The 18,198-nt window shown below is 46.5% G+C and overlaps 1 protein-coding gene across 1 annotated transcript in view; it reads left to right on the forward strand.

The window, feature by feature from the left end:
- Positions 1 to 18,198, forward strand: part of DNAH9 (dynein axonemal heavy chain 9) — a 524,795-nt gene that overhangs the window by 438,329 nt on the left and 68,268 nt on the right. The window contains exon 62 of the mRNA XM_025202178.1: positions 11,282 to 11,509. Coding sequence (XP_025057963.1) covers positions 11,282 to 11,509 — 228 coding nt within the window. The remainder of the gene's footprint in view (positions 1 to 11,281; positions 11,510 to 18,198) is intronic.

The raw sequence follows: 18,198 nt of genomic DNA on the forward strand, positions 1-18,198 counted from the left end.
AGCACCCTGCATTTGTCTACGTTGAACCCCATCCTATTCTCATCTGCCCACTTTTGTAGTCGGTCTAAATCTTTTTGCAGCCTCTCTCTCCCTTCAAGTGTGTCCACCTCGCCCCACATCTTAGTGTCATCAGCAAACTTGGACAGCATGCTTTCCACCCCCTTGTCCAAGTTGCTGATGAAGATGTTAAACAGTGTGGGCCCGAGCCCTGGGGGACCCCACTGCTCACATCTCACCAGGTTGAGTACAACCTGTCCACCCCTACTCTCTGGGTGTGCCCCATCAAGCAATTTTTTACCCATCCAACTGTGTAGGCATCAATGCCACAGTCACTTAATTTATTGATGAGGATGGGGTGAGAGACAGTGTCAAAGGCCTTCTCAAAGTCTAGAAAGAGTACGTCCATGGCAACACCATCATCTAAGGATTTAGTTACTTGGTCATAAAAGGCAATCAGGTTGGTCAGGCAGGACCTGCCTTTGATGAACCCATGCTGGTTGCCCCTGAGCATGATCTCCCCTGCAGGCCCCCCACAGATGTGCTCCTTAATGATTCTCTCCAAGATCTTCTTGAGCACCGAGGTGAGGTTTACAGGCCTGTAGTTACTTGGGTCCTCCTTCCTCCCTTTCTTGAAAATTGGGACCACATTAGCCAGTTTCCAATCCCCCGGCACCTGGCCACATGACCACGAATGCTCATACAGCCAGGCCAAGGGCTCCGCGATGACCCCTGCCAGGTCCCCCAACACCCTTTTTACAATTACAATTGTAAATTTACAATTACAATTTAAATTGACAATTACAATTTACAATTACAATTACAATTACCTTGAAGTGGATACCTGTATTGTTGCTCTTTTGATTAAGACTCTGTGTCAGACACCCATTTGTCTTTCATTCTGTCTCATAGAGGTTGAAGAATTTGCAGTTTTTGAAGGCATGCTGCAGACTGTGTAAAGCTCTCACAAAAATGAGCTCAAAATTAAAGAAACATTTTCAGAGTATCTCACAACTAAATATTTGATACGGTTCAGAAAGGCAGGTTTCCCCAAGCTTACTTCCTAAGAAGAAAGATATTGTGGGGGTTTCTTCACAAGATGCTTTACTGCACAGCAGACTAATGTACACATGCACACCATTTAGTGTGTAGTAAATTAGTCCACCGCACAGTTAGCTATTACCTGGAAATACAGGTAGCAAACTTGTGTGTATAGATGCCAATCGAGAGCAAATATGCTACCAGTCAGAAGGGGGACAGCTCCCATCCTGCCCCCAGCTGTTTGGAGAAGCCCCGCTGGGCAAGGGTCTTGTCTCCATGTGCCCAAGGCCAGGAGAGCTCTGCAATGGCAGCTGTCTCCCTGCCCCATACACATCAGGAACCTTCCTGATGTGTATGGGGCAAGGAGACAGCTGCTGCTACAGCTGGCAGAGCTCACCTGGCCCCATACACATAGGGACTGGCCCTGAGCTCCCTGCCAACCCCTGGGCTAGCACTCTGGAGAAGCCTGGAGCTCCCCCTGGCAGCTGAAGGGGGACATAGCAAGGTAAGTGCAGCCCTGTACCCAGCTGCTCCTGTTGAGAGCAGATTTGCTTCCAACAGGGAGCACATGTGTTCTGTCAGTTTCTTCCACTTGTCTTGTCTGTCCTGTCTTCAGAGTTAGAACCAACTCTCATATATATCTACAAGACATAGCACAGTAATGCTTCAGTCCCATTTGTTAGTAGCAGTAGTAGGAAGAGAAGGAGGAATAAGAAGAAGAATAGATGATATAACATTATCTATATAAATTAAGTCTGAACATTTCTTGTGTTGCAAGAATTGCTGGCTGAAATGCAGTGCCTTGTGCTATGTAGATTGGGTATGGATCCTATGGAGCTCATCTGGCTTTAAAATGGATCCTTTATTATCTTCTCCAGTTCTTTTCCCACAGAAATCCTCCTAGCATGTATATATGAAACCAGGCTTTGCAAAGGTATTAGTAGGTAGTGAAGTTTGTTAGATGCCCCCAGAACTACCATATCTTAAATCAGTTTTCTCAGTCCTTTGACCGTATCAGTCTACTAGTTGATATAGTTGATAAAAGAGAAAATAGTTTTCATAATTAATTTAGACTTTAAATACACCTTTGAAGAATTCTACTTGAAGGGGCTATTAAGAAAAAAATTCAAAGTTCTTGAAATAAGAGTTAAAGAGTTAAAGTACTGTTATGGGTCAGAAACTAGCTAAGAAAAGGATGGGTTGTCTATACTGCAGGTAAGCATGTGTACACATGTTTGAGCTGGCTCTAATTTGGCTAGCTCTGGTACCAACCACAGTGAATCTGAAGAATCGTGGGCTTCAGCTTGGGGTATAAAGGGCCACCCATGACTATAAGTGTAGTGATAATTGGGTTCAGTAAACACAGACATACATGAATGAGAAGAACTAAACTACAAACTTTAATTGTAGAGCAGTAGGCTAACCTCTGCAAACCATTTGTCTTCAATTCCGTAACTGAGGAATCATGTCCCAATTCCCAACTCTTCTAAATTAGGATGCATTTCTAAATTATAACTTTGATCACTACACATCTTCCCACTTAACAATAACTACAAACAAAATCAATTAGCACCCATCTGCAGAGGAGAGGTTACTAGCATGTCATTCTGAACTAGCTACATGGTAGGACCCAGAGAGTTCTCATGAACGGATCTGTGTTGTCCCAGTGCAAAGTGGCCAGTGGTGTCCCTCAGGGGTCTGTGCTTGGACCAGTGCTTCTTAACATATTTATCAATGATTGGATGTGTGAGTGAAAAGCTCGCTGGGCAGGTTTGCGGATGACACCAAGTTATGGGGCAGTGTGGTCATGCCAGATGATAGGTTGCAGATACAGACAGACATGGACAGGCACGAGAGTTGGGCAGAACAGAACCAGATGAAGTTTAACACTTCCAAGTGTAAGGTGCTCCATCTGGGAGCAAACAATCCTCAACATACATATAGGCTCAGTGGTGACAACTTGACTTGCACCGTGGCTGAAAGGGACATGGGGATAATGATCAACCATCATATGAATATGAGCCATCAGTGCAAGGCAGTGGTCAGCAGGACAAACAGCACACTGGCATGCATCAACCGATGCACCTCATGTAAAATTAAGGAAGTGATACTCCTGCTGTATTCAGCAATGGTGAGACCACAGTTGGAGTACTGCATCCAGTTCAGGGCACTGCACTTCAATAAGGACGTGGAAAAAACTTGAGAGGGTCCAGAAAAGACTAAATTAGGATGCATCTGTAAATTATAACTTTGATCACTACACATCTTCCCACTTAACAAAACTACAAAAAAAATCAATAAGCACCCATCTGCAGAGGAGAGGTTACTAGTATGTCATTCTGAACTGGCTACATGGTAGGACCCAGAGAGTTCTCATGAACGGATCTGTGTCGTCCTGGAGCAAAGTGGCCAGTGGTGTCCCTCAGGGCCCCCCACCCCATGCGCTCCCCTGCGGATCCGGAAGTGGAGACACTTCCAGGTCTGCTGCCAAGCATCCTGGGGAGCCCCCTGCGCTTCTGTGGGACACTCCATCCACCCTAGCACTGCAGTATTCATGAGCCGTCTGCTACCTAGAGGTATATAGAAAAAACATTTAAAGCTGTCTCTATGTCCGAATCGCTGAATCTTTCTGAATCTCTCTGAATTGATTCAGAGGGTTCCGATTCAGTTCAGAGAGATTAAAGGGTTCTCTGATTCAATTCAGATTTAGAGATTTGGCCACCAAATTGGGCTGAATCTCTGCCGAATTGAATCAGGGACTGAAGCTTCACACAGGCCTGCTGAGGAGCTAACTTACTGATGATCTGGTTCTTTTTTCAACTTAATGTAGGAACAGGTGGTTAAGAATAGCCCATGTCTACCTTTTCTTTTAGGTCTTGAGAGCTCTCTGGGAGTTCTCATTGATCCCAACAATTACCCCTTAAAAATTATCCCTAGCCTTTAAAAATTATTCCTTCTGTTATTGAAAATTCATGCCTATAGTAATAATCTGTTAAAAGCTCTACTGCAGTCACTTTTGTCTTCTGGCCCCTCTAACTATCATTTCTTTCAGGAGTACCAATGAATTATCTTTCACTCTTTCTGGTTTTATTTGCTGCAGTTTCCTATCTGTGACTAGATAATTAAATCTACATAGACTTGCAGCTCTGTCTTAAACGTATTTTCTGGTTCCACAGATGCATATATAGCTCTAAAGAATGCATTTACACTAAAGCTAAACTTACCTAATTTACAGCTAAATCGTACATTCACAGCTTGAGCATCATTCTTTGAATCCTCAAAGTACAATTATTTAATGGCTTGCTAAACAGTTTCCACATACGGAGTCTGACCATAGATATATCGGTTAAATCTCCCACAGGCAAACAATATTCCTAGTAACCCCTTCTCAACCTGTACTTATCTGGTTTCTGACTCTGTCATCCATCTGGATGCGTAGGCCACTGATTGCCAATAATCATGATCATACTTTTGAAAAATCGCTATACCAACCCTCAACTATGAGACATCCACTAAAATTTTTATAGGTTTTCCAGTACAAAATTTGAGATGGGCTCTTGCATCAACTCTTGTTTCAAGGCAGCCCATCATTCCTCCTGTCTATCACTCCAGCAATATTTATTTTCCTTCTCAGAGTATCCTCAATGACATTGTGTTTGCTAACAAATTAGATATACATTTGCCCAGATCAGCCTGTGCCTTCATGGTTTCTGCTGCCTTGCAAATTTGGATAGTCTTTTCTAGGAACAAGTCTTCTTCTTACAAGAGACTTTTTTGTAACACAGTGCCTGCAATACCACAAATAATCCTTTCCCCCCCCCCCCCCCCCTTTTTACCCTGAGGAAGCTTAAAGCTACATTTCTCTTGACTTCCTAGCATAGTGCTCAAACTACTATATCACAGGTCAGGCACCTCTCTGGTACTCTTTTTGCAACTGTTTCTTACATTAACTACCCATTGGATGAAATGGTTGGAAAACAATGCAACCCAGACATTTTTGTCTTACTGGGAGCAAAGATCCAGGCTATCACTCAGGATCTGCTCCAGGTCACCAGCCATCTCACTGACACACAAACTCTCAGGCTTGTACTTATCCTCCTGGGTTTATATCTCTTCTTTTCTGGGTTACCTTGAGGTGGCGAGGTCAACTTCAAAAGGTGAAACAAAGAAGGGGTGGATTAAAACCTAATCTTTGGGGTGGCAGTTGGAGAACTATGCTGGGAAGACAGATGCAAGTGTAAACCCCCTCTGTAGATGGGGAACCTAGAACCTACCTTTCAGCTTCTTAAGTGAGTTCCTTTATCACTCAACAACTGGGTTGAATCCAGAAGACCCTTTCCGCTGCTACCCTCTGTCGTGCATTCCAGGCCTTAGATCAGAGGTGGCCAGTTCTTTTGGCTGAAGGGCCACTTAATGAGTTTTGGTGAGCTGTTGAGGGCCGCACACATAAAATCTTTCAGAAGATATCATTTTAACAAGTTAAAGATAAAACACATATCATATATTAAAAATCAAACATTACTATAACATATTTTAATTTTATCTCAAAAAATATTTTGTCCTAATTTATGTGGGGTTTTTTAGTAATGTACAAAGAGGTGATTGCATAATATCTCAAAATATAATGTCTTACTCTTGTATATTGTGTGTAGGTGTAGGGAGAGCTGTATATGGGAGGCCTGGGTGGGTGGGGAGGTGTGTGTGTAGGGGATGGGTGTGGGGTGGGTGTATGGGGGATGCGGGGTGGTGTGCATGCACTAGGTCCTGGAACCTGGCCAGGGATGGGGGAGAGGGAGTGGAAGAGCCAGGGGGTGCATGCAGTAGAGGTGTACCAGATGATGCAGTTACAGGTGCTGGTGCAGTTCCCCCTACAATCTGGATCATGGCTACCCCTGCGGCACTCTGCATGGGGCTAAGCCCCACCAGCTTCCACCCAGGATAACCTGCATTGTGCACCAACTACCTGCACTAGCCAGGCCCAGCCCCAGCCCTGGCCCTGGCCCTGGCTCTGGCCCTAGCTCCGCTTTCTGGTGGGGTTGCCTTCCACCCACTTGGCTAGCAGCCCACAGGTTGCTGCTCATTGTGCCAGGTGGGCAGAGTGAGTGGAAAGCAGTTTGTAGCTAGAGCTGGAGCCCCACACACTGGGGTAGGAGCCACCTGGCTGCAGTTTCTGCCCCTCCTCCCCCTACTTCCCCACTATACCTGGAGTGTAGCAGGAGGAGGAGCAGCTGGAGGTATAAGGAGCCAAGCAGTACGTGGGCAGCTGCAGCTGCACTTGAAGCAGCCCCACTGGAAAGCTGTGTGTGCTGGCCAAGGGTCGGGGCAGGAGGGGAAGACTGCATGGGCTGCCCCAGGCAGGAGTGGGTGGGGCTCAGCCCTATGCATTGGGCTGTGGGGCCATATTTTGCTCACCCCTGTTTTACATGTTAGTACGCATCCACAAAAGGTGCACATACATACCAGGATATATGCCTGAACAGTGCATATCCTAATGTGCTTGTTCTGTCAGTATGCACATACAGCAGGGGTAATAGAGTTGCTATCTGTGTGTAAATGTGATTTTGGCACTTACACGGCTAAAAACTGTTGCTTAGATGTGCATAGGGAAATAAACTTCCACCTCAGTCCTGACTTATTCAAAGAATCTTTCATGGGTTTCAAAATCTGGTGGAGAAAAATACATATTGTAAAGCTATGAAATACCTTTATAAACTTCATATGGTTCTATGACTTATAGAAGTGAAAAAGATTGAAAACTGGTGCAACATACACTATGAAAAGTATAACTGAATATGTTTCCTCCTAGCTGCTGGGAAACGCTCATGCTTTGGAACAGTTTCCAAATTTCCCTTGAGAGTTATAAATCACCTTTTGCAAACCTCCTTTTCTATGAAAATGTGCCATAGGTGCCATATTTTATGAAAAATACTTATTTACTTATTTCTTTTGTGGGAGTGTTCTTCCAACCAAGGCTATGAATTCTTAATGTTAACAAATGTTCTGCTGCTTGCAATCTTTGTTCGCCTCCTTTAATGTAACTTTTAATAATTATAACAAGAAAGAAAAATTAGCAATAGAATTTCTGGAGTCTTTTTCCCCTACAATAAAACTCAATTATGCATCAGATCAGAAATGTTCCATATATCAATACTGAAAAGGATAGGAAGTATTGATTTTAATTAGTGACATTAACACAAACTAAATAAAAAAAATGTTCAACTTTATTTTTTAATGATTTTAAACTTCATGATTTGTATATTAAAACCCTTACATTCATAAGGGTTCAAACCATTTTATTTTGAAATTTAAGGCAAAATATATTGTTTTTCTTTTTCTAGTGCAATATTTCCATAAAATATTAGCTCTTTATGAATGTACATTGGTTTCTTAATTCCTGTGTTATTACTGGACTAATATTATTAGAATCTGTTGATAGCCTGAATTCAGTGAGAATCCCTTGTTATTTTGGACCCTGACTCGGTGAAAAACAGCTGCTGCGTAAACTTTCAAGATACATATAGTTGCATTGTCTCCTGTATTAATCATTGTTCTAACTCTCATGAAAAATACATTCCCCACCTCCTCCTTCATAACACCGTTCCTTTGTTAAGGCATCTTCTACCATGATTGGATCCAGGATTCACTAAAGGGGGATGTGGCACACCACCCCTCAGAAAATAGTAGGATAGGGTAAGGTGTGGCTGGAGCCACCAGGTCAGACACAGGGGAGCTGTGACTACGCTTTTAAAAACTGATCTCGAGTGTTTTGTAACCTCCAAAGACTTTTTAGGGTTCTCTCATAGAGCAAGCTTTGCATGCATTTTAGCTAGGAAAGTGCCACTACAAAGTCCATTGTGTTGCAGACAAAGGCATTGAACTTTTTAAACCCAGGCTGCTTGGGGTTTTGGGTTGAATGGCTTCAGAAACTGAGACTGAATTCTTACTTTGAAGGCAACAAGTCTTTTGTACTCCAGTTCTATTTGCAAAGTATACTGACTTTTAACATTCTGTACATTCTCAGTGCAGCTTTTGTTCCTATATACTGGTAATGTGGGCTCAGTACAAAAAGATACACAAAAAGACTGTGTTAAAATGTTGCATCCCTGTGGTCACAGAGCCAGCATCCCTGTGGCCATGGAGCCAGTTCTCAGAACTCCTTGCTGGTGAGAGCTGGGAAGCTTGTTCCCCACCCAGCTCTGGGAGCATGGAGCTGGGGGAGGGCAGGAACAAGCTCCCCAGCCTGTTCCCCCCGCCCCCAGCTCTGCACTCATGGAGCTGAGCAGGGAACAAGCTCCCCAGCCCCGATCCTGCATGCCCAGGTGGGGACCCCCTGCCATTGTGGATTGCATTTGCGATCATGGAGCAGGGGCTGGGAGCTCCTACATGGGGACAGTTCCCCATCAAACCTGGAGCTGACTGGGACCTGCCCCTGACCAGGACAGTTTCCACCCATCCCCAGGCTACATGGGGAAGCATGTGAAGCCTGGAGGTGGCTGAGGACTGTCCTGTTTCAGGCAGCCCCCAGCCAGCTCTGGGCTGCACATGCAGACTTCCCCATGCAGCCGGGGGCTGGCCGGGAACTGTCCCAGTCAGGGACAAGTACCAGTCCCTTGCCCCATTTGGGTGATCAAGGCACAGGGCTTGGAAACAGCCACAGGGGTTGGGTAGGTCCCAGCACCCTGCCCCGATCTGCCGGTGGGGCAGCCAGCAGTGAACTAGCTGCTGGCTTTCCCACTGATGGATCAGGGCAGGGGCCTGGGACCTGCCTCTTTCCTACAACTCTTTCCAAGCCCGATGTCTGTGATCGGGGAGCCAGGGCCAGGAGCTCCTTACTGCCGGGGCAGGGGTACGCTGTCCCTTCCCTAGCAGCAGGCAACCCCCTGGGGCCAGGAGACAGCTGTCTCCTGGCCCAATGCTCCCTGTGAGCCCCTGGGCTAGCACCCAGGGGGATCCTGGATCCCCCACACCAGTGGCAGTAGGGTCCCATTTCAGGGCTGCAGGGACCTGGGAGCAAATCTTCCTAATCCTGCATGTGTAGACACCTACCCAAAAACCCTTGCTGGGAGCATCTACACAAGACGCTACGTTGCCGTAGCAATGCACTACAGTGACATAGCATCGGCAGGCACAAACCATGATGCTGCAGCTACGTTGGTGTAGCAATGTGTTCCTTTGCTATAGTGTGTTGCTATGGCAATGTAGTACAGTGTAGTATAGGCTATTGCTTTCCCATTAATTAGTACTTCCAAAAGGAATTACTAAATGACAGTGCAGTAACAATGGTGCCTTAGGGACACATGTAGATGCACCCACTGTGCAGTAGCTTACTGTACAGTAAATCTAGGCTGGAGTAAATGCATGTGTAGACGTGCCCTGTAAGGAGGAACCTACTCACTGCCACTGTTGTCCCTGGCCAAATATGGAACCCAGCACAGATGCTTCCTCCCGCCTGTCAGGGTTCCCAAGAGCATCATGCCTAGTGAGTATATGCAGGAGTGAGGCCTGCCAGGGTTGCAGGGATGAACTGCAGGTTGGAAGCAACTGAGGGCAGCCCAAGCTCCAACCAAGAAGTGAGGGCTGGAGCTCAGAGTCTGAAACCAAATCAGAGAACTAACTAAAGATCAGAGGTCAGGAAGCAAGCTGAGATCAACTGAAGTCCAAACACTGAATCAGAGAGTTAACCAGATATCAGGGAGTCAGAGAGCTAGAGGAGTTACCAAGACAGCAGCTTTGCAAGGACTGAGATCAGGAAGTTGTGCAGCAAAGCTCAGTTGTTGGAGGAATTCCTTAAAAGCAGCCCCAGAACCAATCAAAAGGAAGGGGCTGGGGATGAGCTGGCCCTGCTTACTGTGTTAAATGCAGATGATCTAGTAACACAGGCTGTAGTGTAGGAGTTTTACACAGCCCATGGTGGGACTGGAGTGTCTCTTGGACCTCTGAAAAGAAAGTAAGAATCCCCTCCCCATACCCAAGGATCAGAAGGACATCCACTCCCAATTCCCCCTTCCTCACCTGTTGTTGCTGCTGTCCCCCTGTCCCTAGGGGTAATGGGAGCTCCTGTGCCACTGCGGCTGGGCAGTGCATGGTCTAGGCTCTGGCTGGGACGGTGGCAGTGGCAGTGGCAGCTGCTGGCTTGGACTGAGCTCAGCCCCCACACAGGCAGTAGGAGCAGAACAGGAGCTCCCATGCCCCTGGGACAGCAGCAGCAGCAGGCATGGGAGGGCAAAAGGGGAGGGGATGTGCCCTGAGCATGAGTGGGGAAGGAGAGGGGCATTCTTACTTTCTTTGAGACTTAAATCCTGGACTGCTCCTATGATATGGTCTGTCCACCTGGGTTGGGGGAAGAGTGGGAGGAGGCTGGGAGTGTAGGGGTGCCACTACCCCTGTGGTGTTCGTTGGTGCTTCTGCACACCCCTTTGTAAAAGCCTGGATCTGCTTCTGGTAGAGGTACACCAGATTTATACCACTATAACCAAGAGCACACCTGTATATAAGTTTAGATACATGCAGTGTGTAACATCACCCTTAGCTGGAGAAAGTGAAAGGATCCTTGCTTTAAGTTTGAAAAGACAGACTTGTGACCTAACCTGTTGTGACTTACTTTCCTTCCCGCCTCACATGTGGTATATGAGGTTCCACAAGCCAACGACTTCTATCTCTTTAAACAGTGGCACCAGCAAACAGCAGCTGGACTCTCCTCCTGGCCCTCTGTGTCCCTTGCCATCCCAGGCCTGCTCTGCACTGGCTCAAATTACTACTGCCCCAGGTGCCCATGTAGATTCTGTACCCAGGAGTAGTTTACTCTGGCTCAAACTACTCCAGAGTTTATTATTTCACATTAATTGCATGTGTAGACATGCCCGCTGATATTAAGGGTGATCATTGTTATTATACTAAAAACAATTAAGCATGTTCATTTCAGATCACTTAGGAAATGTGCTACTCCAACAGCCATACAGTATTGTACTAAACATCAAGTTATTATCCCTAAGAAAACACAGCCTCAGAATTGTTTCCCTAATTGGTAGTTACTTGTCATGATTATTTTGAATTGCAAATCTTCATCCTTTATATGCAGTACATGTTTGTGCATATGAATTACACTCTCGAGAACTATTAGAAAAGGTATAAACTTATACAGCCTGAAGCATGGGCTTTAACTCATCTGTACAATATAGTTGATGACTGTTCACTATGGATGTAAATGACAGCAGTTAAAGCATTGTCCATTTTTTCCTGCTAGAATATCCATCTGGTGGCCAAATGGCTGAGTTCTCTCGAGAAAAAACTTGAGCAGCATAGTGAAGGCAGCCATCAAGAATTTCGTGTTTTCATTAGTGCCGAGCCTGCACCTTCAGCTGACAGCCACATTATTCCCCAAGGAATCCTGGAGAATTCCATCAAAATCACTAACGAACCCCCGACAGGGATGCATGCCAACCTTCACAAGGCCCTTGATAACTTCAATCAGGTATGTCAACATCTCATACGAAGTTCTGGCTCCCCTCATGTGGCTGCTATAGTAACCAGACAGGCTACCAAATCAGTTAGGAACTACGGTATCCAGATAAGCAGTTCTGGGTGTGTATGGAATAGTTGCACATTCTATTATCAGGAGCCCACAGAAAATACCACTTGTGGAATGCAAGCCTCTCACAGTGCCAAAGCTTTATGGATCTTGTACAAGAACTGTGTCCACTGGGACTGCACAAAACCCATTTCATAGCATCAGATATTCATGAATGAAGCTATCAAGGGTCAGGTGACCTAAAGCTGCTTTGGTTCTTCTATTTCTACAGCAAACTTCTGGATCCCATGACCATTGTTCTGTGCCCATACTTTTTGTAGGTTTTTTACATCAGATTTTTTGGTTTAAGTGACAATTTTTAGGAATCTTACTTTTGTTCAGATAGTATTGAAGCATTTTAAAAATATTTTGAATCCATTTTTGTGTCATTGTGCAGTTGTATTCAGGCACCAACTGTGCCTTAAGATCAGGAGCATCTTGGCTTACCCAACCCCAGATGTGGAAAATAGGCATTATTTGCATCCTTATCCCCTACCATTACCTGGAGTAAGATGCCCAATCCCATTGTTCCCTGGCAAGGGCCATACTCCAGCTCAGGTATAAAAAGCATTTGGCTTGTAGGCTGGATTCAGCCCATGGAGCTATGTCACTTGGCCTATGGGTTCTTAGAGGAGTTGGGAATTCAGGGGAGGGGCAAGCATAGGGTGGAGCCTACTATTGGGGGTGTCAGTGGCACATACTAACTCTTTACGTGCATATTCACACATCTACAATACAGTAGTGAGGGCACAGGAATGTGGCTAGAAAACTGTCATTTAGGTACACAAAGGGAGCTAGGGAAGAATGCCACTCTGTGAGTTACATTAGCTGGTTGCTATTGATTCTATAGAAAGTAATCTTTGCTTTGAACTGGTACTGTAATTATGCTATTTCAGAGTAATAGTGACAGCAGTGCAATTGCCAGAGCTTCTGGATGACAGGTTAAGTCAAGGTCTTGATGCTAATGTATATGAAAAATCCCATGGCACCTGTCCTAGGGACAAGGAGCTTTATCTTACCTTAGCAAGGTTCCTGTTTGACTAGCTACATTCCATTTCCCTAATATCCACATTATCTTTCTCAATTATAACTGGATAGTGTAGCTGGTACATAACGGCTGCCTTGGTCCCAACTCGGAAATTGTCAGGAAGTTATCTTTACAGATGCAGAGCTCTCATAGCTAGAGTTCAGATGGTTGAAGTAGGTGTGACAAAAACTCCTGAAACCACATTGGTCCATTTGCCTGTTTCTGTGCATGCCAGAGTGCCAGTTGCAATGCCCTTGACATCGATGTTCTCCTTTATCTATATGGTTCTGTTCACCAAGAATAAAGCATGTCTTCCAACATGTCTCTTTACACAGCCAGTGAGGGCCAGCTGGAGTATAGGCAATAGGTTTGGCCAGCTGAGAAGTTTACGTAGGCTGGGCTACCAGATAGGACTAGGGTGGTCATCATAAAGGACAATCTGGTTGTCCTCTGTCCTCTATTGATACAAAACCAGACACCTTTATGTCTTGAAGAGAAAAATAGAGGACATAAAGGCATCAGATTTTGTGTCAATAGAGGGCAGAGGACAGAGTAGCAGAAAACTGGAATGTCCTCTATGATGGCTGCCCTAGATAGGGCCCCTAACACCAGGACAGCTGGCTGTACTTTTAAGAGGTCCTTTTAAAGGCACTGGAGCAAGCTATCTCCTTGTGAAAGTAGAATGGAAAGTGCAACAGGAGATCAGCCAAGGTAGGCAGCAATCTATTCAATAAATTTGTGCCCACCTCCGTTCAATTAAGTGCTCCCGTGCTGCCTTAGCCCGGACTATGGATCGTGTCTGTCCTGGGCTTGCGGGTGGACCCCACAGGCTACCCTTGCTGACGTCAGGGGGTCCCCTTAACTCGCCTGCCACGACTTAGGATGTTGCCTCAGTGGAGGGGTTCCCCCTTGGGGCAGCCTCCAGGGTCGTTGTGCCTCTCGGCGGGCATTCATGGGGCCCCGCACACCCCACCCCCTTGCCACCTTGGGCTGCCAATCTTTGGGCCCCTTTGGTGTCCTCAGCTCTTTCCCCAACCTCTGCCCACGGCTTGCTAGCTGCATGCCTGAGTCTTCGGGCCAGGTCTATGGTTGACGAGGTCCTCCGACCTGGTCCCTCCAACAAGACTCCCTATCACCCTATACTAATCACCCTGTGACGTGACGTGCCTATCCCACCATGGAGATAACTAAGGCCCCTAAACTACTGGGCCAGGAGGCCCAAAAGGGTGTCCCTGGCCTCTGGGCCGCGTGGATTGCCCTGGGCTCGGCTTCCACAGCCCTGGCGGCTCACCCCACTGGGGTGTTGAGTCCCTGCCTCTTCCTAAGGCTGCTGTGGGCCACGAAGGTCCACTGTCCAACCCCACTTTGGGCTTCGGCCGCCCTCTGGTGCGGCCCAATGAGGCCCCGTTGGACACGCCCCTTTGTTACCTCTTCTCCGAGGCTCCCATGCAGGCTTGCTCCTAGGTCTCGGGGCCGGCTTGCCCCGACGCTGCTGTCTCGGCTCCTGCCTCCAGTTCCTCTGTGGGTGCTGCCGCTGGCTCCGCTGCAGGTGCAGCTGCTGGATCCTCCATCGGCGTTGCTCCCACCTTTACTGCCGCCTCTGCGGCTGACGTCGCTGCCGGCTTTCCAGCTGGCTCTGCTGCTGGCGTTACAGCCAGCTTCCCTGCCGGCCCTGCTATCGGCGTTCCAGCCAACTCTGCTGTCGGCATCGCTGCCGATTTTGTTGGAGCCTCTCCTGGCTCCGCCCCCAGCTTCCCATGCTGCCAGGCACGGTGGCTGATCCCCTCCGTGTGAGGGCTCTCCCCTCAAGCCTCCACCCACCGCATTGTCAGGGCCGCTTTTTATCTTTCCCGGGCGGTGTTTCCCGCCCACGCTGCTCGGCCACAGCTGGATATTTGCGCGGCTAATCACCCTCACCAGTGGTTTCACCGCACGCCTCTCCTCTGGCTCTCTGAGCTCTGCAAGAGGTAAGTGGGGCTCTCTTTTGGCCTGGGGTCCTCCTGTCACCCCAGCTCCCCTGGGACAGAGTTTAAAAGGAATCGGAAAAAAAGTGGAAGCTTGATTTTACTAGGGAAGAGTATAAGACTGTTGCACAAGTGTGCACAGAAAACATTAAGAAGGCCAAGGCACAATTTTAGATGCAACTGGCAAGAGATCTAAAAAGCAGTAAAAAGAGATTCTAGAAGAATGTCAAAAGTAAGAGGAAGACCAGAGAAACCATAGGTCCCTTACAGAATGTAGAAGGCAATGACATAGGGATGATGCAGGAAGAGTGAGATAATTAGTGCCCTTTTTACTTCGGTCTTCACAATTAAGGGCAACTACCAAATGATGAGCATGGTTGGCACAGTTGGCAGCAAAGATAGGGAAGAAGTCTAACACCTCGTACTGACAGAACAGGTTAGGAATTAATGATTGAAGCAAGATGCTTTCAAGTCATCAGGGTCAGATGGGATTCCTTCTTAGGGTAATGAAGGAATTTGCTGAAGGAATTTCAGAGGTATTTGCTGTCCTCTGCTGCCATTTTGAAGCATGGGAACATTGATACACAAAGCGCTGTGGGCATTTTAATTAAAGCGGCTCCATTTAATTAGAGCAGTGCTATTTTGAAGCACAGGGATGCTGATACACAAGGTGCTGTGGGCGCTTTAATTAGAGCATCTCTCAGAGCTGCTTTATTTAAAAGCCTTCCCCCCTCCCCCCCAACTCTCAGGGGACATATTAAAACATCTGTAGGGCATTTATACACATACATTTTGGTGCCTGGAAGTGCTGGAGATCCGGTGCGTCAGAGCAGACTTGATTAACTGAGTCTGCTCCACACATGAGCTGATGCTCGTGGCACTGCATCACTTGCAGTTGCACAAGCAGCACAATGTGCATCAATGCGGAGAAAATGGTTGTGGTGTGCTTGCAGATGTCACCAAGTTGGATGGAGTTGCAGGTACTTTGGTGGGTAGGGCTAGGATCCAGAATGACCAGAGTAGACTGGATAAATGGTCTGTAATCAACCAGATGAAATTCAGTAAGTACAAGTACAAAGTCCTGTACTTAAGACAGAATACCTGTATGCACAAATGACTTGCTTGTCTGTGGGACTGCAGAGAAAGACCTGGGGGTTACAGTGGACCGTAAGCTGAATATGAGCCAATGTGCTCTTATTGCTAAGAAAGCCAACAGCTTATTGAATTGTTTTAATGGGAGCATCACTTGCAAGGGAGTGATTCATCCACTCCATTCAGCAGTGGTGAGCCTGGAGTAATATGTCAAGTTTTGGGCCTCACACTTCAGGAAGGATACGGACAGATTGGCAGTCCTCTCCATGAACTGCCACCTTGACAGGGTGGAGAGGCTTGCATGTACCGATGACCCTAAGAGCAACACTGTTAGGAGTCTTGTACTCCTGATATGGTCTTCCATGGTAGAAAGGTCAAAGGTGAGGTATCAGGTATCAGGTTATGTCCAACGTAACATAAATACTTCAATGGTGGGGCAGGCGGATGAAGTCACTTCACCCTTGGAATGGGACAGGAGGATGATTTAGCAGCTGTGATTGCAACTGAGCAGCCCTTTTTAGGATCCCCTCTGCTTATCCTGCATGGGGAGGAGTTAGAAAAGGTACCACTAACATAGGCTGCCCCACCTTATCTTACCTGACTGGATAGCTGCTTCCAGGAGGATCACTCAAATTGTGGTTGAAACACAAAAATGTCTTTTGCATCCTGGAATGTATAAACCCTACTAGACAACCTGAGCAGTGACAATCTGAATGTAGAATAGCTGTTGTTACCTGAGATTTCTCACAATACAACATTGATATCACTGCTCTCTGCAACCAAATGTGCATATGAAGTCCATCTGAGGGAGGAAGGAAGTGGCTATACATTCTTCTTGAAAGGGAAACCTGAAAATGGCAGACAAATACACAGCATTGGGTTTGCCATGAAAAACCAGATTGTCAGCCAAATGACCGAATTCCCTGTTGGCATTAATGAGTGCCTCATGACTCTCCACTCCAACTGACCAGCAATTCATTTGCTATTACTCCAGCACATGATGCTGAGGAAGAACAGAAATAACAGTTTTATTCTGACCTTGACGAAATCCTGACTATCATCCCAAAATAGGATAAGATCATCCTCTGGATATTTCAATGAGACAGTTGGCCGGGACTTTAACATCTGGAGGGGAACCATTGGGAAGGCCAATTCCAACCGCTTCCTCTTATTCAGTAAATGTGCAGAGCTTGAACTTGCCATTACTGACACTATCTTCAGACAATGTAACATGTACAAAACAACAAGGTAAAACCCCCACTCAAAACAATGGCATCTCCTTGACCATATCATCGTAAGAGCACCTAAACTAAAAGACGTTCATATCACACGTATTGTGAGAAAAGCCAGTGACTGCTGGACCAATCACCTCTTATTGAGATCCATCATGTCCATTAGGGTTGTACTGAAACATCAAAAGCAACTCAAATTGGCCTGAAGACAGTACAACATCAAATGCCTTCAGACCCCTAGACATTGTGAAGCCCTCTAAACATATCTCAGCAAGAAACTCCCCAATCTTAGGACTGAAAATACTAACACTTGTGTTGAGGAAGATTGGCAAGCTCTAAAGGAGACCATCCATGAGGCTTGCATAGAATCAAAGAATCATAGAAAATTAGGGTTGGAAGGGACCTCAGGAGGTCATCTAGTCCATCCCCCTGCTCAAAATAGGACTATCCCCAACTAGATCATTTCAGCCAGAGTTTGTGGAGCTGGGCCTTAAAAACCTACAAGGATGGAGATTCTACAACCTCTCTAGGTACTCCACCATTCACCAGTACTTCACCACATTCCTAGTGACAAAGTTTTTCCTAATATCCAACCTAAACTTCCCTTGCTTCAATTTGAGACCATTGTTCCTTGTTCTATCAAAGAGAGTGGCATTGATACCACAAATTGGGAAAAAACTAGCTTGGAACAGAACTACACAACCCTTTTTCATAGAAGGTACATCTTACTTTGAAGAAAATTGTTTCACTCTACAGGCATAAAATGACAAAAATGGAAGGAAATGAAACAATAGTGAGGAATCCATGGTCCGACCCTCCCTTTAACCACCATCTCTGGTGTTTGCCAGAGAGCCTGCAGCTCTAGGAATGGCCTTCTTAGCCATCAACAGACTCATTTACAACCGTTTACTTGACCTTTTGGAGTGATCATTCTTGACTGTGAGGGTTTGCCACCACCACTGGCCAGATTGGAAAGAATCCAGCGCAGAGCAACAAAAATGATTAGAGACCTGGGGAGTATGACATGAGGAAAGATTAAAAGGAAAAAAAAAACCCAGTTGGGCTCCAGGAGCGGCGCAAGATGCACAGGTGAAAACCTGTTGCTCCCCAGCACCCAGAAGCCCCTCAGTGACACCCAATATCTGCAGGGTGCCCCTGCCAACCCCCAGCACAGCCGGAAGTAAGCGGGGCCTGTGGTGGGAGGGGACTAGCCCTGCTCAGCTGTGGGGAGGCAGCTGAGAGGAGCTGAGGAGGGTCTCACCCCACCCCAGCTCCTAT

This window comes from Alligator sinensis, unplaced genomic scaffold (genome assembly GCF_000455745.1).
Source record: "Alligator sinensis unplaced genomic scaffold, ASM45574v1 scaffold77_2, whole genome shotgun sequence".
In the NCBI taxonomy this organism is placed as follows: Eukaryota; Metazoa; Chordata; order Crocodylia; family Alligatoridae; genus Alligator; species Alligator sinensis.